The 25,311-nt window shown below is 42.3% G+C and overlaps 2 protein-coding genes and 1 pseudogene across 2 annotated transcripts in view; 2 read left to right on the top strand and 1 right to left on the bottom strand.

Annotated features, from left to right (window-relative positions):
• The window catches only part of LOC120935690 (alkaline phosphatase-like), an 84,854-nt gene extending 81,656 nt beyond the window's left edge, over positions 1 to 3,198 (top strand). The window contains exon 11 of the mRNA XM_040347743.1: positions 2,772 to 3,198. Coding sequence (XP_040203677.1) covers positions 2,772 to 3,025 — 254 coding nt within the window. The 3' untranslated portion in view covers positions 3,026 to 3,198. The remainder of the gene's footprint in view (positions 1 to 2,771) is intronic.
• A 106-nt stretch (positions 3,199 to 3,304) lies between these two features.
• LOC120935689 lies at positions 3,305 to 10,325 on the top strand (annotated as a pseudogene).
• A 2,500-nt stretch (positions 10,326 to 12,825) lies between these two features.
• The window catches only part of ECEL1 (endothelin converting enzyme like 1), a 153,504-nt gene continuing 141,018 nt past the window's right edge, over positions 12,826 to 25,311 (bottom strand). Inside the window, exons 17-18 of the mRNA XM_040349682.1 lie at positions 22,754 to 22,830; positions 12,826 to 13,693 (exon numbers count right to left, since the gene is read on the bottom strand). Of these exons, the coding sequence (XP_040205616.1) occupies positions 13,594 to 13,693; positions 22,754 to 22,830 (177 nt within the window). The 3' untranslated portion in view covers positions 12,826 to 13,593. The remainder of the gene's footprint in view (positions 13,694 to 22,753; positions 22,831 to 25,311) is intronic.

Genomic DNA, 25,311 nt, shown 5'->3' with positions numbered 1-25,311 from the left:
TGTGTGTCTTTAGCGGAGCTGATATCATTACAGATCGGCTGATTTTTTTATATTACACAACCACAGGCACACATGTTCTTATGATACAGAGGCGAATTAGAACATTATATTACACTGGCTTAACAACCACTTTAACACATATGGCACATATAACACATATTCATATTATTTTGATATGATTCGTGGGGGCATGAATTTATGTCCCTTACTTAACCTTATATTTTTTGGAATATATGTTACATATAGATCTGGGGTCAGGCTGTTGGTTGGAAAAAAGTTGGAAAAAAAAGAAAATAAAAGACGAACCTTTACAACCCCTTTAAGATTTTTTTTTCTTTTTTTACATACTGTCACCAGTGTCCCTGATTACTGCCACACCAGTCACATGATGACGCTGTATTGCACTGGTGACAGTATGTACAAAAAAAAATAAAAATAAATTCAAATTCTTAATTTTCCAAAAAATTGCAACAAAAAAATTAGGAATTCATCAGCGCAGCCCCCCTTAGGATGCCCACACAGGACCACCAGGGATGCCACCAGGACCCCCAGGGATTCCCACCACTGATGATCACCAGGTATGCCACCCATGGCCACCAGGGTTGCAAATTAGTGGCCACATATGATGCCAATCAGTGCCCATTAGCAAAGCCTGCCAGTGCCTCCATATCAGTGATGCCCATCAGTGCCATCTATCAGTGCCGCCTTTCAGTGCCCATCAGTGCCGCCCATCAGTGCAGCCTTTCAGTGCCCATCAGTGTTGACTATCAGTGCCCATCTGTGCCGCCAATGATTGCACATCAGTGCTGCATATCAGTGCCACCTATGAGTGCCCATCAGTGCCACCTATCAGTGCCACCTCATCAGTGCCCATCAGTGCCCGTCAGTGCAGCCTCATCAGTGCCCATCAGTGAAGGAGAAAACTTACTTATTTACAACATTTTATAACAGAAACAAAGGACAACGTTTTTTTTCAACATTTTCTGTCTTTTTTTATTTGTTTAGCAAAACATAAAAACCCCAGAGGTGATCAACTACCACTAAAAGAAAGCTCTATTTGTGGGAACAAAATGATAAATTGTCATTTAAAAAGCGACAGCGCTAAAATCAAAAAATTTGGCTTGGGCAGGAAGGGGGGGAAGTGCCTGGTATTGAAGTGGTTAAATTGGAATTAGATTTTTTTTTATTGTTTCACTTTATGTTTGACTAAAAACACTGTTCCCCATCAATCTGTATTTTTAAAAATGTTCTTTATTAGTATATGCCCTTCAGGGCAGTTCCTAGCCCCCATGCCATTGGTTTGACAGTTTGCCTAATATAATTGAACATTTATTTGGCTCATGTTGACTTCAGTGGGGTTCAGATTAACCAATCCGTATAACACGTACCTTTTCTGCACTGGATCACGTATTCGGTACATGATCTGGTACTTCCGGGTAGGGGGCGTGCGCGTTCCCCCGGCGACCCGGTTGTGCTTTGATTAGACGCAGCAGGTGCCAATCAGCGTTAAGGCAGAGCTCTGTCCTTTCAGCGGGGAAACTATGGATATTCTTTCACTGCGAAGCAGGGAATAAAATCCATCACCTCCCTTAAAAACACCAAAATATTGGCTAGGCACACAGTTAACCCTAGCTGATTAGCCCCTTCGCACCCAGAGTCATTAGTATAGTGACAGTGCATATTTTTAGCACTGATAACTGTATTAGTGTCACTGGTTCCCAAAAAGTGTCAGTTAGTGTCAGAATGTCTGCTGCAATATCACAGTCCCGCTATAATATTCTAATCGATACCATTCTTAATAAAAATAATTAAATAAAAATTATTGTATATATCCCATAGTTTGCAGACGCTATAACTTTTGCCCACACTAATCAATATATGCTTATTGGGATTTTTTTATATATGTTGAAGAATACATATTGGCCTAAATTTATGAAGAAATGCGATTTTTAAAAAAAATGTTGGATATGTTTTATAGCAGAAAGTACTGTAGTGAAACATGAACGAAGTGATGTAATAGACGTACTACGTAGTTTCCCTGCTCTTTACCGCCACTCTTTGGGCAACTTCTGCTATTGTTGTCTGATCTTTAGCATTGGTTCTGAGCATGCGTGTATGTACTTTGGACTTTAGTCCGATGGACTTGTGTACACACGATCGGATTTGCTCCATCGGACATTTGTTGCCGGAAAGTTTGTCTGTTCTCACAGAGAACAATTGTCCGAAAAAGCAAAACAGTTTGTCCGATGGAGCATAAAGACAGTCAGATTGTCTGCAAAAACAGTGGCCTCCGTCGGTTTGTTGTCAAAAAGTCGGATCGTGTGTACGGGCCTTTAGTGGTTTTTGAAATGTATTATTTATTTATTTATTTGCAATGCACATGGCTGCCTCGCTGAGTGAAGACTTCTTTAAAGGGCTTCTACTGTTTGTTCAGAGTATGTACATACTTGAGTGTGAATGCAATTTTTTTGTTATTCTGTGTCTCCGTGCGCCCCCACCCCCCCTGCCGCGCGATCGTGCCTGGCCCGCGCCAGCCGGTAATTGAGGCCGCGGCTTTGCGGCCTTCTGCAGGCCTAAGCTTCCCCGGGTGCCAGGTCACTATTTCTTGTCACAATTGCAACCGGGTGCTCGGATTTTGTTGTCGAGCCCTGCATTACCATTAATGATTAAGGTTTTTGGTGAACTTAAACTTTATCCAAAACTATTGGAAAAAATGTTTGGTGGTCATTTGGTGCCAAATGCTTCATCATCTTTTATTGTGTTTCTCACAGATGGAGATTATCTGCAACAAACCGCTGTCCCACTTTCATCAGAGACACATGGAGGCGAGGACGTCGCTATTATGGCAAAAGGACCTTATGCACATCTTTTCCATGGCATTCATGAGCAGAGCTATATTCCCCATGTAATGGCGTTTGCAGCTTGCTTGGAACCTTATCAAGATTGCCCTCACAGTTCAGGCTTTCTCACCGCTCCTTCGATCATGCTAATTTTGATCAGTGTATGGGGAGTTCTCCTACAATGAGGGTGTCAATTCCTTTCATTTGATGGCCAGCACTTCGTCATTGTTTCTATGACATTTATGACTAATTAATTGTATCACATATATTTGGTTAAAAGTCAATAGCAAGCTGGCTTTATATTTATATTCTTGCACTTTGTTTCCGATTCCATACAATAAAAGATCCTGCCATTGAATCTGAATTTCTTTTATTATTCATACCAATATGAAATAATGTAATAATATTCGGTCAAACAAACAGTTTGATATTTCTGTTCAGAAAACTTAAAGTAATAATGCTCTGCATATTTTCCATAGATAGAGGGCTCTAAAAAGGTAAAACTCAAAGTTCAAGGTCTGAATGTGAAATGAAAGTGGGAAGATGGTAACATATTTAGGATTATTACAAGTCTCAAGAGAAAACGTCTGGAAGAGAAGACACCAGACTAGGCCCACCTGATGGCCAACAAGACCCAGGAAGTGAAAACTACAAAGAAAAGATACTTGGTAAAGAAGTTCTGCTTTTAATGCAGGCTTTGAATACTCTAAGGCCCCGTACACACGACAGAGTTTCTCGGCAGAATTCACCGAGAAACTCGGTCAAAACCCGGATTCTGCCGAGAAACTCTGTCGTCTGTACAGTTTTGGCTCGATGGAGCCGCCGAGGAGCTCGACGAGAAAATAGAGAACATGTTCTCTATTTTCTCGTTGTTCTATGGGAGAAGGCGGCCCGCCGAGCTCCTCGGCGGCTTCATCCCAAAACTCGACGAGGAACTCGACGTGCCAAGCACGTCGAGTTCCTCTGTCGTGTGTACGGGGCCTGAGAACACCAGAGGAAAAACTGGCTGCCCTTTGCAAGAAATATGCTGATCTTCTGGAAGAGAGCTGGAACTTCCAGAAACAGATGAAGATTTTGCAGAAAAAGCAGTCTTAGGTGATAAAAGAAAAGGTTCATCTCCAGAGTGAGCACAGCAAGGCCATTCTTGCACGAAGCAAACTGGAATCGCTCTGCAGAGAGACCTTCAAAGGCACAACAAAACATGAAGACAATATGCATCAGGCACGTGAATATGAGGAAGAGCGTAAAGAAGCCACTGCACATTTCCAGATGACGTTAAATGAAATCCAAGCACAAATGGAGCAGCATGATGTGTACAATACTAAGCTCCGCTAGGAAAATGCAGAGCTTGGAGATAAGTTAAAGAAACTTATTGAACAGTATGCCCTGCGAGAAGAGCACATTGGTAAAGTCTTCAAACATAAGGAGCTTCAACAGCAGCTAATTGATGCCAAACTACAGCAGACAGCTCAGCTTATGAAAGAACGACACCAGCGGGAAAGAGAGTTTTTGCTGAGTGAGGCTACAGAAACCAGGCAAAAATTCGAAGGGCTTAAACATCAAGAAACCCAACTGAAGCAGCAGCTTTCTCTGTACATGGAAAAGTTTGAGGAATTTCAAACCACAATGGCAAAAAGCAATGAGCTTTTTACAACATTCCGTCAAGAAATGGAAAAGATGACCAAGAAAATAAAGAAACTAGAAAAAGAAATCATTGTTTGGCGTACCAAGTGGGAAAATAACAATAAAGCCCTATTACATATGGCTGAAGAGAAAACTGTAAGGCCCCGTACACACGACCAGGTCTGTCCGCTGATATTTGTCCGACGGACAGTTCCAGCGGACCGATCCGGTCGTGTGTAGGCCCGACCGGACAATTGTCCGGCGGATCGGACAGTTTCCAGCGGACAAAAATTTCTTAGCATGCTAAGAAATCTGTCCACTGGAAACCTGTCCGTCGGACGTGTTCGGTTGTCTGTACAGACTCACCGGACACGTCCGAGCGACCGCCATCCCTCGCATGCGTCGTACTGATTCGACGCATGCGTGGAAGCTTTGAACTTCAAGGCCGCCCACGTCGCCACGTCATTGTCGCAGCGACGGCGCGGCCACGCCCCGCGTATTGTTTACGCGCGGATTTCTGTCTGATGGTGTGTACAACCATCAGACAGAAATCCGGCAGCGGACGCAGCGGATCTGTCCGCTGAAAACGGTCCGGCGGACCGTTTTCAGCGGACAGATCCACTGGTGTGTACGCGACCTTAGGGATAAGGAGCACAAAGCATTGCAAGTGAAACTGGAACGTCTGGAAAAACTCTGCAGAGCCCTCCAGACAGAGCGCAATGAGCTCAATAAGAAGATTGAAGGCCTTCGGGATCAAGTATCTGATGGTGATGGTGGTGGCCCAACTGATGGAGAGTCATTAGAGACTCATTCAGTTGAATCTCCAGAAAAGAAAAATGTGGTCACAAGTAAGGAGTGTGGAATCCAGCCTTTACCTGAACCTCCGCTACCAGACAGACAACTTGTGTTGCAAAAGACTGTCTCAAAAGGGCCGCCTTCTGGCATTGATTCTGTTGACTAAAAAGGGGGAAAATATAACACTGTTAAGAACACAGATACACAAGCATATGTATATACATAAAAATATATACTATATATACTACATATATATTTTGGGCCAGATTCAGGTAGGGAGCGCGTTACTCTGTGCGGGCGTAGCGTATCCTATTTACGCTACGCCTCCGCAACTTTGACAGGCAAGTGCATTATTCACAAAGCACTTGCTCCGTAAGTTTCGGCAGCGTAGCGTAAATTGGCCGGCGTAAGCCTGCCTAATTCAAATGTGTAAGATGTGGGCGTGTTTTATGTAAAATCATCGTGACCCCATGTAAATTACGCTTTTTACAAACGGCGCATGCGCTGTCTGTGAACGTATCCCAGTGCGCATGCTCCAAATTAAGCCGCAAATAGTCAATGCTTTCGACGTGAACGTAAATTACGCACAGCCCTATTCGCGAACGACTTACGCAAACAACGTAATCGACGGAAAATTAGACGCTGGCCCGACGTCCATACTTAACATTGGCTACGCCTCATATAGCAGGGGTAACTTTACGCCGGAAAAAGCCTTACGTAAACGGCTTTTCTGTACTGCGACGGCCGGGCGTACGTTCGTGAATAGGCGTATCTAGCTGATTTTCATATTCTAGGTATAAATCAGCGTACACGCCCCTAGCGGCCAGCGTAAATATGCAGTTAAGATACGACGGCGTAGGAGACTTACGCCGGTCGTATCTTAGCAATATTTAAGCGTATCTCAGCTTGAGAATACGCTTAAATATACGACGGCGGGGATTTGGACTTACGACGGCGTATCTACTGATACGCCCGTCGTAAGTCTACCTGAATCTGGCCCATTGTTGGTGGTAATTTGTTTTGTGGTGAGAAATGTCCTACTTTTTCTACTATATTTGTATTTTCCTAGGACTACTGGAGTACATGCTACATAAAGCTTCTTAGTAACAACGCAGTCTAATAGATTTTCTCATATTTAAAAAAAAAAAAAACAGGTGCCCGTTCCCGCCTCCCCCCTGAAAGGTGCTAAATGTGGCACCGTAGGCGGGGAGGATGAAGATCAGCGGAGGTTCCACTTTTGGATGAAACTCTGCTTTAAGCTGTATTGCTTAACCATAGTAAAAGTGTGTTAACCAAACTGGCTTTGCTGATATCATGACTGCATAATCAAACTTACAAATACTTTGGTAGGTATAATATCTCCCATAAACGTAGCACAAATACTTTGCTGCTTGCCTGGGGTTCAGCTGTAAAGATGGCCAGTATTTTCTTATGTTCTGGTCTGTTAATAAATCCACCTTTCTAAGGCCTGTTTCACACGTACTTCAGCTTGTATAAGAGCAGTGTGAATAGCAAGCTTTGACAAAGCATTTGCAGAGCTTTCCGCAAACTTTGTTAAAGCTTTTAAAATACCATTCAACTTCAGTTTGTGAATGTTGAACACCGATCTTAATGAGATACTGTCCAACTTTTTGAAATGGGAATGAGCATGTATGTAGGCATAGGACACACCCCATGCCACGCCCCCTTAAAGGAGAATTATACAAAAAATGATTAGTTAAATCTTAGTTAAGTGCCTTTTTTACCACTACTATTCCTTTATACTGGCTTTTGACATTTACAAATGCAGCAATTTAGAAATTGGATGAAAGGTTTAGCACTGGGAATCACTTTTGGAAAGATAAAAAGTGCATTTTATGTAAAACTATATAGATCAGAGCAAGATGAGGGACAAATAAGAAGGAAAGAGGGACCGATGGACTTTGGGGGTTATTTTTGAAGGGCAAATCCACTTTGCACTGCAAGTGCACCTGAAATTGCACTGAAAGTGCCCTTGGAAGTGCAGTCGCTGTAGATCTGAGGGGAAGATCTGAAATGAGGGGAAGCTCTGCCGATTTTATCATCCAATCATGTGCAAGCTAAAATGCTGTTTTTTATTTTCCTTATGTTCCCCCCTTAGATCTACAGCGACTGAACTTCCAGGTGCACTTGCAGTGCACTTGTAGTTCAAAGTGGATTTGCCTTTCGTAAATAGCCCCCTTTGTTCCAAATCAAGGACAGTTGGCAGCTATGTCTAATGGAAGTGTTGATTGCCACTTTAAGCAAGCTGCTAGCAGGCTTCAGCACGTCTTGGAGCTTGGTGAAAGTTTGCTTAAAGTAACAATCAACACTCCCATTAGGGTATGTGTTCAACATTTACAAACTGGAATTGAAAGGTACTTTGTCTCAACAAAGCTTGCTGAACACTCCGTGAGATGTTAAAAGCTTGGGATATTGTTTTTATTACCTAACCCTGCTTTAAACTTCTCCAAAACGTTATCCCTGTCTGCTGTGTTCCTTGGCCTTCATGATGCTGTTTGTTCACTAAGGTTCTCTAACAAACCTCTAAGGGCTTCACACAACAGCTGTATTTATACTGAGATTACATTACACACAGGTGGACTCTAGTTACTAATTAGGTAATTGGTTCCACTAGATTTCAGTCAAGGGTATCAGTGTAAAGGTGGCTGAATACAAATGCATGCCACACTTTTCAGATATTTATTTGTAAAAAATTTGAAAACCATTTATAATTTTCCTTCGACTTCACAATTATGTGCCACTTTGTGTTGTTCTAGACATAAAATCCCAATAACATACATTTACGTTTTTAGTTGTAACATGACAAAATGTGGAATATTTCAAGGGGTATGAATACTTTTTCAAGGCACTGTATGTGCTGTCTAAGCCAGGAACCTTGACATGGAGCTCTCACCTATAGCGATTGTAACACTCACCTGTCCTGGGATCCAACACTTTGAGAGTGGATACTCTGGCCAGTCAGGAGACAGCTCTCCAGATCAGCACCATGGCCAGTCAAAAGATAGCCCTAGAGAATGGTGACATCTTAAATTGAAAAGAAACAGGTGGCCCTGTATTTGAGCAATGCATTGCTACGCTTTAAGCTGAACCCTTTGTTGTTGTACCTTTCCTGAACTTTGTGTCTGCCATGTCAGCCACTATCTTGTGTTATCCATTATAGAGGAAAACAAATAGTATCTGTTTTATGCTACACTGAGGTGGCGCTTCTTCTTTTTCTTTTATACCTCTGCAGGGTCAGTTCATATCTGAAGATAGCAGCCTCCAATATCCCAGCCTAACAGCACTTATATACTTTGCCTTTTTATTAACTATTTCATGGATTTTATTGCATGCATAGATTGTTTTAGCTCCCCTCAATATATTCCACAGAGCTGTTTCCCTTAAACTTGCTCAGTCCTACTGCAAGGCCCTGTTTTATCTGGAACTTAGTAAGCCCATCACAATTTCCCCTGGTGTAGTGCATAGACAAAGATCATATAAGTGTTTTTTTTACTATATTGTTTTCTCAGTATTTGTGTTGTATCACTTTTTTGAAATTGTCAATGCGCCGAATTTTTTACCTGTTGTGTTCAGGCCCGGATTTACTCCCTTTGCTGCCCCAAGGCCGGGTCCTTCAATGCCGCCCCGGTAAGCGATTTTTCCCAGACAATGACTGGTGTTAGTGCTTCAATCATTCCGGCACCATGGTTGTTTTGGTGTCAGGATGATTGAAATGCATTATTTCTATCATTACATTGTAATATAAAATGAAATAGTTCAACTCAACATAAAGCAGAATGAGTGTGAGCCCTGAGCGTGTCACTTGCCACCGTCGCTTGTCACCAGATGGGAATGTCACTTGCCACACTGTCTGCCACCAGATGGGAATGTCACTTGCCACACTGCCTGCCACCAGATGGAGATGTCACTTGCCACGCTGCCTGCCACCAGATGGGAATGTCACTTGCCACACTGCCCGCGACCAGATGGAGATGCCACGCTGCCTGCTACCAGATGGGGATGTCACTTGCCACGCTGCCTGCCACCAGATGGGAATGTCACTTGCCACGCTGCCTGCCACCAGATGGGGATGTCACTTGCCACACTGCCTGCCACCAGGTGGAGATGTCACTTGCCACGCTGCCTGCCACCAGAGGGGAATGTCACTTGCCACACTGCCCGCGACCAGATGGAGATGCCACGCTGCCTGCTACCAGATGGGGATGTCATTTGCCACGCTGCCTGCCACCAGATGGGAATGTCACTTGCCGCACTGCCTGCTAGCAGAATGGGGATTGCCACAGTTACCTGGTTGCCACTCAAAAAGTATCAGTTTGTCACTAATTGCATGTAAAATCAAGCCCCCCCCCCCCCCAGCATTGCAGAGTACTTGCAGCCAGGTACAACGCTGTCAGCCTCTCCTCTCCCACACGGGGAAACTAGCTGCAGGTTAACCGTGAAACCGAGGCACATGAGACTCGAGTGAGAGATGAGAGTGAGGGCGGGCGGGTGGTGATAGATGACGTCATTCTCTCTCTTCTGTGTCACGCAGCCTGTAAGTAAGGGCGGAAGTTGGAACAGCAGTGCGGACAATGAGAGAAGATGTAATCTCTCTCCACTGCCGCATGGCCCGCACCGCTGAAAAATTACTTGTCTCCTCCACTGCGCGGTGCCGCCCCTGCACACAGTGCCGCCCCGAGGCCTGGCCTTGTTGGCCTTGTGGGAAATCCGGCCCTGGTTGTGTTACCCAGTGACTCCTATGGGCCTTGTCCACCCCTTGACTCCAAGCGTACCCCAGAGAATCCTATGTTACCCAGTGACTCCAGTGTACCCTGTGACCCCAAGCGTACCCCAGAGAATCCTATGTTACCCAGTGACTCCAGTGCACCCTGTGACCCCAAGTGTACCCCAGAGAATCCTATGTTACCCAGTGACCCCAGTGCTCCCTGTGACCCCAAGTGTACCCCAGAGAATCCTATGTTACCCAGTGACTCCTGTGCACCCTGTGACCCTAAGTGTACCCCAGAGCACCATGTGTTACCCAGTCTGGAATCTGGAAAATACTGATAAGTTACTGCAGCATTTGCAACAAACTGTTCTGTAAGGCTAATTAAATATGAAAAGTCACCAAACATGAATAAATAAAGCAGCCATGATTAGGAGCTCATGCACAATGGGAGTCAAAAACACTGGGCCAGATTCAAAAAGCCTGGCGTAAATTTGTGTGGGCGTAGCGTATCTCAGATACGCCACGCCGCCGTAACTTAGTGAGGCAGGTTCTGTATTCAGAAAGAACCTGCGCCCTAAGTTAAGGCGGCGTAGCGTATGTGGTCCGGCGTAAGCCCGCGGAATTCAAATTATCCATGCAGTGGGCGTGTTGTATGGTAATGAAGGCTGACCCCACGTAAATGACGTTTTTGACTAACGGCGCATGCGCCGTCCGTGAACGTATCCCAGTGCGCATGCTCCAAATTACGCCGCAAATAGTCAATGCTTTCGATGTGAACGTAACTTACATACAGCCCTATTCGCGAACGACTTACGCAAACAACGCAATCGACGGAAAATTCGACGCTGGCCGACGTCCAAACTTAACATAGGATACGCCTCATATAGCAGGGGTAACTTTACGCCGGAAAAAGCCTTACGTAAATGACGTAAAAAAATGCGCCAGGGGGACGTACGTTTCTGAATCGGCGTATCTACCTAATTTGCATATTCTACGCGTAAATCTCCGGAAGCGCCACCTAGCGGCCAGCGTAAATATGCAACTAAGATACGACGGCGTAAGAGACTTACGTCAGTCGTATCTTAGCCAAATTTCGCCGTGTCTTGCTTTCTGAATACAGAAAGAAGATACGCCGGCTCATGCTAGAATTTACGCGGCGTATCAATAGATACGCCAACGTAAATTCTTTCTGAATCCGGGACACTGTTTTTATCGGCATTTGATGTTTTTTTTTTCTGCCTCTAAACGTCCCTCTATGTTAGCCTATGTGTCTCTGCACACACAGGCATTTAGAGGCAGAAAGAAAAAACTCAAAAGAGAGGAGCGTTTTGGTAGAGAAAAACGATGAGCATGCCAAAAACGCTTGTAAACTTGCCTGAAAGCTAGGGCTTTAGCACTTAAGTACTCGCCAAGAAGAAATTAATAATATAGTCAATGGAATGATTGAATGCCTAAACGTTTGACATGCCTAAATGTGTTTGCAATACGCGGCTTTAGGCATGTTTTTTAAGCTGATTGTTTCTTCCTCGAGCAAAGGTGTCCATACAAGGAAAAAAAAAATGTCCTCTGTGCATGAGGCCTAAATTATTACATTGACACAACATTATTTTAATGGAAGGCAGTGTAACTTAAAGCGGGGTTCCAGCCAGGCATAATTTTTATTTTTTTGTAAGCTAAAATGAATCACATTAAATAATCTCTAAAACATATTAATAGCTCCCCAATCGTGCCAGAAATCATTGCAAACACTTGCCTTATATACTCCCGCTCATGTTGTGGCCGTATCCATCATATGTGTGGGCATGGGAAGCCCAGTTCTTTTTTCTTCCTGGTTTTCAGGGAGAGGTGCATGCTGGGCGATTTTTAGGCACAGTAATGCCCAGAGACTCCTGGGAAATGAGTGTCATCATTTCCCAGGAGGCAATGGGGTTTTAGGACAGGAAGTTGAACCACCTAGAACCAGGAACTAGGCAGATTATGAATACTGCCTAGTAACAGCCAGACAGAAGTGAGTAAAAATTAGGGTGGAACTCCGCTTTAAGCTCTTTACACATGTTACAATCTAACTCTACAATCTGCTTAAAGCTGTTGTATGTCCTGAGGAAAAAAAAACACTGGGGTAGATTCAGTAAGCAATTGCGTCTGCGTATCCATAGATACGCAGCGCAATTGCTTAGTTGCGCCGGCGTATTGACTTTTCTGTATTCAGAAAGCTCGATACGCCGACTGCAGCCTAAGATATGACTGGCATAAGGCTCTTATGCAGTCGTATCGCAGGCTGCATTCTTACGATGGCCGCTAGGTGGCGTTCCCGTAGTGGTCAGCGTAGAGTATGCAAATTGCATACTCACGCCGATTCACAACCGTTCGCGCGCCCTGCATTCGCATTTTACATCGTTTGCGTTCGTCGGTTTCTACATAAGGCTGCCCATGCTATTAGCAGGGGCAGCCAATGCTACGTATACCCGTCGTTCCCGTGACGCGATTTTTAAAAATTACGTTGTTTGCGTAAGTGAATCGTGAATGGCGCTGGACGCCATTTACCGCAATGCACGTCGGGATCCCTACGGGATCATTTAAATTACGCGTGCTTACGCCGGGCAGTTTTACGGAGCGCACACGCAAATTACGGAGCTACTGCTTCGTGAATGAAGCGTAGCGCAAGTAATTTACGGAGGCGTAGCGTAAAAACAGTACGCTGCACCTCCGTAGTAGTGCGCGCCCCTACCTGAATCCACCCCACTGTTTTTGCAGTGTTTGTTCTAAAATGAGTATCCCAAATTAATAAGAAGTAGCTACCCATGATAGCTTGATCCAGATTAATCCAGTAGGCAAAAGAAAATTTTAAAAAACAATAAATTTATTCTGTATGGAAACAACATATTCACCAAAACATTCTGTGATATGTAAGGCTCATTCATTCTATATGCATTGCAGTCTTTTCTTTACAGATATGATAACTGGTTTACTAATTGGCCATCTGCAAAAAGAGATTTGTAGCCCACGGGTATAAGGTGCTTGGTAAGCTCTTCTTTATGGATATCAAACCCCTCAGCAATCTAATTAAGCAGGCTTCAAAGGTCCTTTATGTAGTCACTTGTGGATAGTTCTATAAGAATCTGGTGTAAATGTTGAAAGCTCATTCAAGCCTCTTGTCTGGCCATCATAAGTAAACCAAAAAAGGCCTAACAGCATATGCATTTTTAAGATTTCAGGTACCCAGTAATCAATTTCTTTTCTGAATACCAAGTGTCTGGCATCCCAAGATCAATAAGTTCCAAAAGGTCAATAACCCAACTTCTGTTCATATCTGTGGCTTTGTTTTCGGGTATCATTGGCTCAGTAACTATTCTTCTGAATGTCAGTGGGATTAGAAATAGTCCAGTAGCGTACGCACTTTAAAATCACATCCATGGATAATTTTTCACTTTACTAAGGGTGTCCTGTCACTCCAGTGACCCACTGACCAGTGTAGATATAGATGAAAAGGCTCAGTAATTCCAGTGTTAGTGGGAGGAAAGGCACACTTAGACACCCTTCTCCTGATGTAGACACAAGAATAATTGTGCTGTGAACAATGTAAACTGGCATCAACAAAGCCGTGGATCACCACACAGAACATTTCTGAATTGGATTCATAGGGGAATTCTTTGGGCAGTGGAATACTCGTCCAAATTCTTCAAACTGAGAGACGCTGCCCATAACCCTAAAGAGATAGCAAGACACATGTTTTACAACAAAACAGAATACAGATTATTGAATATACTGCACAAAGTCCATTCTGATCACTACTGTTTAACAAAACTTTACAATGCGATTTAAAGCAAATTATCATACTAATTGGATTTTTGCACGCACTGGATTTATATTTCCTGCCCACAAAGGCCAATTGTCTTTGTCGCCACTACCCCTTCCCCCACCAAATAGTCTTGCCCTAAAATGACACTAACTAGATCAAATGATCTGCTACACAAAGCATATTAAAGTTGGTAAAGCTGAGAATCAAAGGGACAACGTGCCCCTTTTGCATTAATTCCGTACATTTATGCCGCGTACACACCATCGTTTTCTGCGATGGAAAAAAACGTCATTTTCAAAAACGTCAATTTAATTGACCGTGTGTGGGCAAAAACGTCGTTTTATGTCTTCTAAAAAACGACAGAAAAAAATTGAAGCATGCTTCAATTTTATGTGTCGTTTTTGGCCGACGTCGTTTTCTGTGTTCTAAACATTGACCGTGTGTACGTAAAAACGTCGATTTAAGCCCGCGCATGCTCAGAAGCAAGTTAGGAGACGGCAGCGCTCATTCATGTAAAACGACTGTTCAGAATGGAATCAGCACATTCGTTAAGGTGTTTTTCAGCTTATAGACAAGAAAATAAACCGCATCTTTAACCCCTGCTTTTAACTGCTACCCAGAAATGGACGTTTGTTGCGGCTGATCTTGTTGCATAGTTATGACAAGCTTTTAATTAGTTTCTTTCTTGTTTGATAATGTTTATGTTTGTGTTCTGTTATTTAGTTGTATCTTCCATCTTAAACATTTTAAATATATATATTGGTCCACCTTTTATTTTTTTTAAAAATTTTTCTCACCAATTTGATTAGTAATCTCTATTATTTTTTTATTTAGGAGTGTGTGAAGTGTATGCAACAACCTAATTTTTTAGTTTACTCACCCACAAGCATGTTTTTTTACCTTGTTAATGTTTTCATTATTTTTTTTGTCATGGGTCTGCCCACTCAATACTGATCTCTCAAATCTACAATAAAGAAACATGTTTAAATTTGGCTGAAAATTAAATTTTTATTTTAGTCTTCATAAAAATTTAGAAAAAAAAAAAGTGGCAAACCAAAAACACAACATAATAAAAACAAAGATGCCAGGGTAGGCAGCACTTTAGAGCATGCTTGTTTTTTTCTGAAAACAAGGGTCCCCGAAGCCACAAATACAGCCTGTGAGTCCACATAAAAATTCCATCAGGGGCACCGTATTATTTCTTCGCCCTTTTCTTCCCAGCAGCCTTCCCTGCAGTCTTCCCTGCAGCCTTCCCGGAAGCCCGAGTCCTTGGGGGCTGGGTTCCTGGAGGAGATGAGGTGGCAGGAGCCATAGCAGCCTCATGAGGTGGAGAAGCAGGAGCAGGAGCAGGTGCAGGAGCAGGAGCAGGAGCAGGAGCAGGAGCAGGAGCAGGAGCAGGAGCAGGAGGAGCAGCAAGGACAGGAGGAGCAATCCGCACAATGTGGGTGTCGTCATCGAGCTGCCCCAGGGATGCCATGGTTATGGCTTCGAACATGAGGAGTTCGCAGCGCACACGCTGGCTCTGCTCCAGATTGTACAGCTTGGCTGCAATGAGCGCTGCGAACCCCTCAACTTCACTGGGTGGCTCTCGGATGGCTGCAGTAGCTTGGCGAAGCAGGCCCTGGGTCTCCTCCTCCATCTGTCGCATACTCCTGAGCCGTTTATTGGGATTGCGGAATGGAGGGATCCGGGAGATGGTATCCCGCCGGCGTGCCTCCTGGGTCCCACTGGGGCCTGCCACCTCCTGGCTCCCAGTGGGCTCTGCCACCTCCTGCCTTGCAGTTGGCCCTGGCTCCTCCTGGCTCCCTGTGGGCCCTGTCTCTTCCTGGCTCACTGTGGGCCCTGGCTGTTCCTGGCTCCCTGTGTGCCCTGGCTGTTCCTGGCTTGGGTCTGCCTGTGTATGAAAAAAAGGAACATATGTTATTTGTGTTTGTCATTAATCACACACATTTTTACAATCATGAGTGATGCAAATTGAATGTCAATATATATTACACACAGGGTCGCCATCCTTAATTATGTGGCCCCTTAAACACCTTCAGACATGGTCCCCCTGGAATTATGTGGGTTGTTGCATGCCTAATTTAGTAAATAAGTGGCCTTTTACCCAAAAATTAGGTTAATCAATTTAGTGTCAACTAGATAGTACTCAAAAAGGGTGTCTTCCATCTGGGACCCCTTGCAGGTGTATTGCGTTACTCCCCCCCTACTGGCCTATCTGAAAATGCCACCCACTCCTTCATCAACATTATTAATTTGCCCATTTTGACCCCATCATGTTTTCCCACTACTGACTATTGATCCTATCCCTAAACTTTACAAGATTCACATAGAATTTAGAACAATAGTAACATACATTTACCATTATTACTATACTTGTCATATACTAACTAAATTCAAACAAAAAACACATACCATTCTCCACGGCTCACAATTGGGGTCCTCCAGGAACTCTTCCTCTTCCTCCGAGCTTGTCTGCTCTTGTCTGCAGGGAAGACTGGAGGATTGGCTGCTGGGAAGCTGGGAGCTACCTCTTGGGGGAAGGGTAGACAGGGATGGCCTGGTCTCTATGTGGTCGTCCAGGAACTGCAGCTGACTGTAGTACCACAGGGTTGGTTTGTAGATGGAGTCAGCTGCAGCCCCAGACCTCATTGAGGCCAGGACTTGGACCCGTTGGGCCCTGTAGGTGCCCCTGATGGAATTGATTTTATTTTTCACAGTGGCTGTTGTGGCGTTGGGGACCCTTGTTTTCACAAAAACAAGCATGCTCTGTCTAGCTTTCTCCCTGGCATCTTTGTTTTTATTTAGTGTGCTTTTGGTTTGCCACAGAACTGGATGTTCCTTCCATTTTTGGATGAAGTCTGTCAGGAAGTCCGCATCCTTGAAGGCATCCATTCTTTCTGCACATGAAACAGAAGCCAAAACATAATGTAATTAAAGGCACTAGCTTACTTCCCCTAACTAGCCCACAAACTCATTCCCTATTCACTATAATAAAGTCGGAATTAAAAACTTACGTCTCGTCGTTATTAGGAAAGATCGGGAATTACGACTTCTTCCACAGACTATGCAGGCCGTTTCCAAACACGTCCCATCCCTTTTACACTACGCACGCGTGACGCTCCGCACGACACCCCGCCCCTGACGTTCGGTATCGTCCTTTCCACGCCCCTTCTCTGTCGTTTGGTGAGGGAGAAAAGATGGACAACATGGAGGTGTATTCCAGCTCAAGCCAGGAGGCAGGCCAGGCCCAACCACGCCGCAGATTCCGCTGCAGAGCCTCCAACATGTCATTTAATGAAATGGTGGAGATGGTCACCATATTGAGGAGGGAGGACTATGATGCCAAGCATGGCCCCTACATGCATCCCAATAAAGTAAAAGCACAAATTATGGAGAAGGTCATCCGTAGGCTCCAGCGGAAGTTTGGTAAAACCAGGAGCAGAGAGCACCTGCGCAAAAGGTGGTCGGATTTGAAAAAAAGGGAACCCCACCAACTTTACCAAATTAATAAGGTGATTCGAAGAAGAAGTAAGTTTTTTCCATGTGTATTTAATTATTTTTGTGTGTTCTTTGTGCCCTTTTTTTTTTGTGCCAGGTTGACCATAAAATGAATATTATGAATGTGGACGCATGATGCAGTCGTCGTAGTCGTCGTTCATTCGGTGACTTTCAATAATCCAAGACCATATTAACGAGAAATGGCATCATGCCTAGTTGGCATGTGCAAAGGGGAGTTGAAGCACTGTATCTGATCAAAAATCGTAAATTGAGGAATTGTGGGCGAATGAACGACGACTCCTATGACCAATTAGTCGACACAAATATGAAAGTTGTGACATTTTTGGGGCTTAAAAAAAAGGTGTATTCAATTCTGGACTAGATGGAAATGTGTTTCAGCTTATTTTAGAAGAAACGTAAATACCTTGAGATTCACAAAAAGGAGCGTTTGCTACTCCTTTTTTTATTGAACATGTGTACTCAGTAGCACAATTGTTTGTCACAATCACAACCTATGTTGGGTCACACACAGGGGTGAGCAGATCCAGGGGAGACTTGTTTAGCTTACATATCTAAACGTAAAAATTGTGTTAACTGATTTGAGATTACTTTGTGAATGGATTAAATATTGGTCTATTTTATTGATAATTGTTTAAAAATCAACAATAGTGACCTTTTGTTTATCATTTTTTAATTTTTGGGTGTCATTTCAGGCCGCTCTTAATGGTTGAACCTCATGTTTTCCCTTTCTTCAATCTTGTAGGGCACAATGAAGCACAAAGGCAGGAGGCACAAGCCAATCAAGCCACACCCCCGAGGGATGTAGAGGAAGAGGAACCTGCCTCAACATCCGGTAAAGTAACATCTACCACATTTTCTGTGAATATAGATATAGGCATACAATCTTTTAACACATGTTTTGGTTCCACATTTCAGGAGGAAATCGGGCTGGTCAGGGACTGGACACGTATAGTGCCCAGCTCCTCATCGGCGAGGTTCTCACCTGCAGGGCCCAAGTTGAGGACATACGTCTGGCCTGCCGTGAAATACGCCACAAAGCCAAGACGCTGGAACGGCAGCTAAAAAATTTTATTAATGTTTTGGGGAGGGTTTAATTTTTGGTGTATTTTCTTTTTTCCTTGAATTTAAAAAAAAAAAAAAAAAAATAAAAAAAATATATTTTCTAATAATCAAAAAAGACCAACAAAAATAAAAAAAATATTATATTTTGTAATAATCAAAAAAGACCAAAAAAATAAAGAAAATATATTATATTTTGAAATAATCAAAAAAGACCAAAAAAAATAAAAAAAAAATTATATTTTGTAATAATCAAAAAAGACCAAAAAAATAAAGAAAATATATTATATTTTGAAATAATCAAAAAAGACCAAAAAAAAAAAAAAAAAAATTATATTTTGTAATAATCAAAAAAGACCAAAAAAATTAAGAAAATATATTATATTTTTAAATCATCAAAAAAGACCAAAAAAATAAAGAAAATATTTTATATTTTGAAATAATCAAAAAAGACGAAAAAAAAAAAAAAAATGATTTGTTGTACTAATCAAAACTAAAAAAGTAACAAATAAATAACATTTTGGACTCCAAACAATTTGTGTGTAGTTATTGGTATCAATGCAGACTCATTAAATTAATCAGGCATATTTGTAGAGTTATTAAGATTTAACACTCATGGGAATTTATTACATCCCAAACACATGGCTGGATGAGAACCTACGAAAAAGAAACATTACCCCCCAAAACTTACAAATAACTAAAATCAAACAAATAAACACTGTTTCATCAAACAAAAAGTAAATTTATTTTTTTAAACAAGATCAGGCATTGCAATGGCCCCCCTCCCCATAAAATAGTCCACATAGGATTGACGCACTGCACGTGCGGTTTGGGGGGCCAAGCCTCTATGGCTAGCCTGATGTCCCGGCTCCGGAGCCACAAGATCAGCCTCATCAGGCAATACCGTCAGGTACGTTTGAGAATTTCTTTTCAAAAAATTGTGCAAAATGCAACAAGATAGTATAATATAATTCCACTTGTATTCCGCCATGTTTATTGCTGTTAAAAACAATCTGAATCGGCTGGCCATGATTCCAAAGGCATTCTCTACCACACGTCTTGCCCTGGCCAGCCGATAATTAAAAACCCTCCTCTCATGGGTGAGGGTGCGTACGGGAAATGGCCTCATGAGGTGGGGACCCAAACCAAAAGCCTCATCTGCTACAAACACGAAGGGCAGACCCTCTTCGTTCTCCTCCGCAGGTGGCAATCCTAGGTCCTCCAACCGAAGCCGTTGTGCGAACTCCGTCTCCGCAAAGACACCGCCGTCCGACATCCGGCCATTTTTCCCAACATCCACGTACAAAAACTCGTAATTTGCTGAGACCACCGCCATCAAAACAACACTGTGGAATCCCTTATAATTGAAGAAATGGGATCCACTATGGGGTGGGGGCACAATGCGGATGTGCTTGCCATCAATGGCTCCTCCACAGTTCGGAAAGTTCCAACGCTGGGAGAAGTCCGCTGCCACAGTCTGCCATTCCTGTGGCGTGGTGGGGAACTGGATAGAAAGAAAAAATAAAAAACATTAGAACAAAGATTTTAAACAGAATATAGCTAAAATTACAAGGGATCCCACCAACAATTCAACAAAAAAGGTTAGTATTAAAAAAAAAAATGTGAACAATTAAGCATATTAATCACCCCCCTCTGATGTTTAAAAAATATATTTAGGGGGAGTGGGGCTCAAGATGAGATGAGAAACAACCCCCCAAAAAATATCTAAATAAGAAAAATAATTATTAGTATGTATTTCAAAAATCTAGGGGGGGGGGTTTGGACAATGGAGGCCACAAATAAACGGGGATATAGGGACACACAAAATGCAGCACTACAATGGAGGCCACAAATAAACGGGGATATAGGGACACACAAAATGCAGCACTACAATGGAGGCCACAAATAAACGGGGATATAGGGACACACAAAATGCAGCACTACAATGGAGGCCACAAATAAACGGGGATATAGGGACACACAAAATGCAGCACTACAATGGAGGCCACAAATAAACGGGGATATAGGGACACACAAAATGCAGCACTACAATGGAGGCCACAAATAAACGGGGATATAGGGACACACAAAATGCAGCACTACAATGGAGGCCACAAATAAACGGGAAGATAGGGACTATGCTAGGTGGGTTTGCCCACAACATAGAATGATGGACAGGTTGGCTAAATTAAATAAACATGTAGGGCTTTACTAATTGTGTAGAACAGCATACATAGAGACAAAGTGAGCATTCTGAGCATATTAGAAAATTATTACTTTTTTTTTTTTTTTTTTTGGGAATTAGTTTGACCATTGAAAGAACACCACTTACCTTAACATAGTCCTCCTGAAGAACCTGAATGATGGCCGAACAGGTCTCAGGGATTATGAGGCCCAGAGCCTGGGGGGAGATGCCCGTCGAGAACTTCAAGTCCTGCAGACTTCTCCCTGTTGCAAGGTAGCGCAACGTAGCAACTAGCCTCTGCTCAGCAGTGATGGCTTCCCGCATAACGGTGTCCTGCCTGGTGATATATGGCGACACCAAAGCCAAAAGCTGCTGAAATACGGGGTCAGACATCCTAAGAAAATTCCTGAAATCATCAGGGTTATTTTCTCGGATCTCCCGCAGCAGAGGCATATGAGAGAACTGGTCCCTGCGTAGCAACCAGTTCTTGGTCCACAACCTCCTCCTCACCCTGTTCATGGACCGTCGCTGGGATGCAGCACACATCCTAACAACAAGCACAGCACGATCTCGGCGACGAGTTCGTACCCGCAACATGGCTAGAAAACGGTCGTCAAATCAGATCAGACTAAAAATTACGCCCTGAAGTAAAGAATGGCCTTTGAAGAACGACCTGCTAAACAGCACCGTGCACACCAAACGTAATGCCTAAACAAATACGTCCTTAGTACAAGCACTGTATCACAGATCCGACAACAAATAGACAAACTGTACGACAGAAAACGAAATTTAAAGCACAGTCACTGAAAATCACGAATCGTATCTCACCAAACTTTTACTAACACGCAGCAACACGATATCAGCAAAAGAGGCCGTCTTCCGCATGGAAACGACCCTTTATAGTGACGTAGTGCGTGATTGACGGAACTGCGCTGTGCTAGAGCGTTGTGAAAAAGCGATGGTGTGTATGCTACGTCGTTGTTCAAATTGAAGTTTGAAAAATGACGTTTTTTTAAAGCACATAAAGCGTCGCTTTTTTCCATCGCAGAAAACGATGGTGTGTACGCGGCATTAGAGTTGATGACTAATGGTAGGACAACCTGTCACCCAACTCGCCTAGCAGTATGGTGTAATGACTAAGGTGGCGTACACACGGTCGGTCAAAACCGATGGAAACGGACTGAAGGACCGTTTCATCAGTCCAAACCGATGGTGTGTGGGCCCCATCGGTCAGTTATCCTTCGGTCAAAAATTGTAGAACTTGCTTTAAAATTGAACCGATGGACGCCTAACTGATAGGTCAAAACCGACGGTTAGTATGCAAAAGCATTGGTTAAAAACCCGCTCAGAATCAAGTCGACGCATGCTTGGAAGCATTGAACTTCATTTTTCTCAGCACGTCGTTGTGTTTTACGTCACCACGTTGGACTCGATCGTTATTTTAACTGATGGTGTGTAGGCACATCAGACCATCAGTCCACTTCATCGGTTAACCGATGAGAACGGTTCTTCGGACCGTTCTCATCGGATGGACCGACAGTGTGTACGCGGCCTAAGAGAACTGTAAGCTCACAGTACATTTCAACCAAATACAATCCACCATCTGTGAAAGGAATGTGTCACCCCCACTGCCCATGATGAGGGTCTATATTGCCTATTGATGAAATCTGGCAATTATATGAATGTTGAATTAAGTTATATATTTACCCTCGTGAGCACTTGGTATTAAAATGTAAAAGAGGTGTGTGTTTCACTAAACTTGGCTAGCATACTTTGGGAGGACATTCTGATGAGTAAATAAACAGTGTCATTTTAGGTTTTATCCACCAAGTGGATTTCGTTTTTTACCATCTATGTAATTTCTTACAATAGGTTAAAATGCTGCCTTGATTTTTTATTTATTTTTTATGACAAAATAGACAGAACCACTAATGTCCTTACAGTCTGGTGAAGGCTGTCTACTATCATGCCAGCCTAAACATCCAAATCTACAACTAAAAATCCTATCACAAACAGCAAGGAGAGAAAATCAGTCAAGGATATCATGGAAACATCTAGAAAAAAAATGTTCTGCACACAGGTAGATAAAACCAATACAAATTTGCACTTGGTGACTAAACATGTTATGGTGACAGGGTGATATTATCTTTAAAAAGAAACAGAATCATTCCGTAAAATGATCTTTCATGTGTTATTCCTACCGGTAATGTTCAGGAGCATGCTTATCCGTCAGGACCTGAAGATAAATAGACTGAGATCTCCTCTTTATACACCAGTTCTGAAAAATGAAAAACAAAGGGCATGCTGATTATTTTATATGATTTATGAACCAATTCTTGCCAAAGCACTTAAATCGGAAATATGTTTAGGCACAAATATGAACAGTTAATTGTGTCTATAAATTATTTCAGGAAATGTCAGGGAAGAATAAAGGATAATTGCACTTTTTTTCCAAAAAACGCCGGGCCATCCCACCCTCTTTATCAAACTCCTATATATGGACTTCACACGCGGATTTCATATTATTAACACAGTCTGTGCTAATAGATAACTTGGCTGCTAGCAAGGAACTAATATATTTTAATTCCCAACAGATAATAGAAATATGAAGTGCCAAGGATGTGCTAATTGTAAATAAAAGCTTACTAATTATAAATGAAATCAATTTAATCTCCATATGAGATGGAATGTATCAGTTATCGGTAAATGATTTATCTATGATACGTAGATAGATTAAACTATTGTGCAATTCATAAAGCATTCATAAAAAATCTTATAACTATAGTATATTAAATGTCCAATTACAGTATATACTGCCAAAAGTTCACAGCCAGTTTCCCATTTTGTATGCATGAGCTGTGCTGTGCTTTGTGAATGGTTCCGCAGCCTTCTGGGACCTGTGATGTGCCCCAGAAGGCTGTGGGGAAAGGAGGAGGGGGCCAAACCTCCACTCGGATCGCCACGACAATCCGTCCAGAAGTTGGAGCGGGTACCTGTCAAAACCAGGTACCACCCCTAACCCCCACCCCCTTAAAAGCGCCAATTATTAAAGAGGAGGGAGGAGGATGCATACAAGTATAACTTCCACTTTTGGGTGAAGTTTTACTTTAATAAGAAAATGTAGTATTTAGGTGGTTTTATAATCAAAGACCCCCTCCACTCCTTGATAACTGAAATACCAATCCCGGGTATGATTAAATAAAGCAAACATGTTTGGCTTGGTCTAAGCTGTCATTATCGGTACCAGCTCGCAAGTTGTCAAATTATATTTACGGCAAATGATACACTTTGCTGAAATACATCACATGTTACAACAACCCCCTCTATATCTCAAAAAACAAATTTGCTGTGTGTAATTATGCACTTTTACAGGTGTTTGAAAGCTCTGAGCTTTGAAACAAAGAGCTACTCCACACTCAATGGTGATGTCACCTGTGAGCTTTAAAGATAGCAGATAACGAGGTAGTATGGAGATATCAGCTTGCATGTCCTGTAACCTTTTTGATTACATAAAAATAAAAAAATTGCTACAGATAAGCAAGAATCAGGTCATCCCTGTGTTGTGCAAGTTGATTGCAGTTTGGGAGTTTTACTAGAATAATTGAGCCAAGCTTATCCAGGGTGTAGGTGTTGGAACATTTCTCAAACATTAGTGCACCCTGCTGGAGGGAGATAGTAACGGCTCGTGTGCCATATACTACCGCTACATTTCTTTACACTTGTGAAGTTACATGCAAAGGATTACATAAATACAGAGGTGTACAAAAATATAATAAAACTCCTTGTAATGCATAAAATACATAAAAAGCAAACAAAGAATATTCTATATATACATATGAAATTATTTAACTTTTAATATTAAAAACAGTATAAGTAAATTATACTAAATTAACTTGTTATAATACATTTATATAATAATTGGCATCATGTATAAATGTATTAAAACAATATATTTCTAAAATCTAGATACTGTGTAAGATTGTTTCCAAGGATATGCAATTTTAATATTTTAATTTTAATCAAAGTCTTTTACAGTCTGTGTTATTCATAAAGATAAGATTTGCAGCAAATTCATCTAAAAAAGAGCTCCACTCAACATCACACATTATCCAGCATTTACCCAGAAAAACATTAGCTGGCAGCACATTACAGGTAGCAGTGTATGTGTGGCAAATTTAATATTGAAAAAAAAAATCTGTAGATTAACCACTTGCTTACTGGGCACATAAACCCCCCTCCTGCCCAGGTGAAATTTCAGCTTTCGGCACTGCGTCGCTTTAACTAACAATTGCGCGGTCGTGCGACGTGGCTCCCAAACAAAATTTACGTCCTTTTTTCCCCACAAGTAGAGCTTTATTTTGGTGGTATTTGATCGCCTGTGCGGTTTTTATTTTTTTGCGCTATAAACAAAAAAGTGCGACAATTTTGAAAAAAATACAATATTTTTTACTTCTTGCTATAATAAATATCCCAATTTAAAAAAAAAAAAAAAAAAATTTTCTCAGTTTAGGCCGATACGTATTCTTCTACATATTTTTGGTAAAAAAAAAAAAATCGCAATAAGCGACTGGTTTGCGCAAAAGTTATAGCGCTTACAAAATAGGGGACAGAATTATTATTTTTTATTATTTTTTTTTTTACCAGAAATGGCGGCGATCTGCGATTTTTATTGGGACTGCGACATTATGGCAGACACATCGGACACATTTTTGGCGCCATTCACATTTATACTGCGATCAGTGCTATAAATATGCACTAA

Source organism: Rana temporaria, chromosome 4 (genome assembly GCF_905171775.1).
Source record: "Rana temporaria chromosome 4, aRanTem1.1, whole genome shotgun sequence".
Classification (NCBI taxonomy): Eukaryota; Metazoa; Chordata; class Amphibia; order Anura; family Ranidae; genus Rana; species Rana temporaria.
This window is presented reverse-complemented; position numbering and strand designations above follow the sequence as displayed.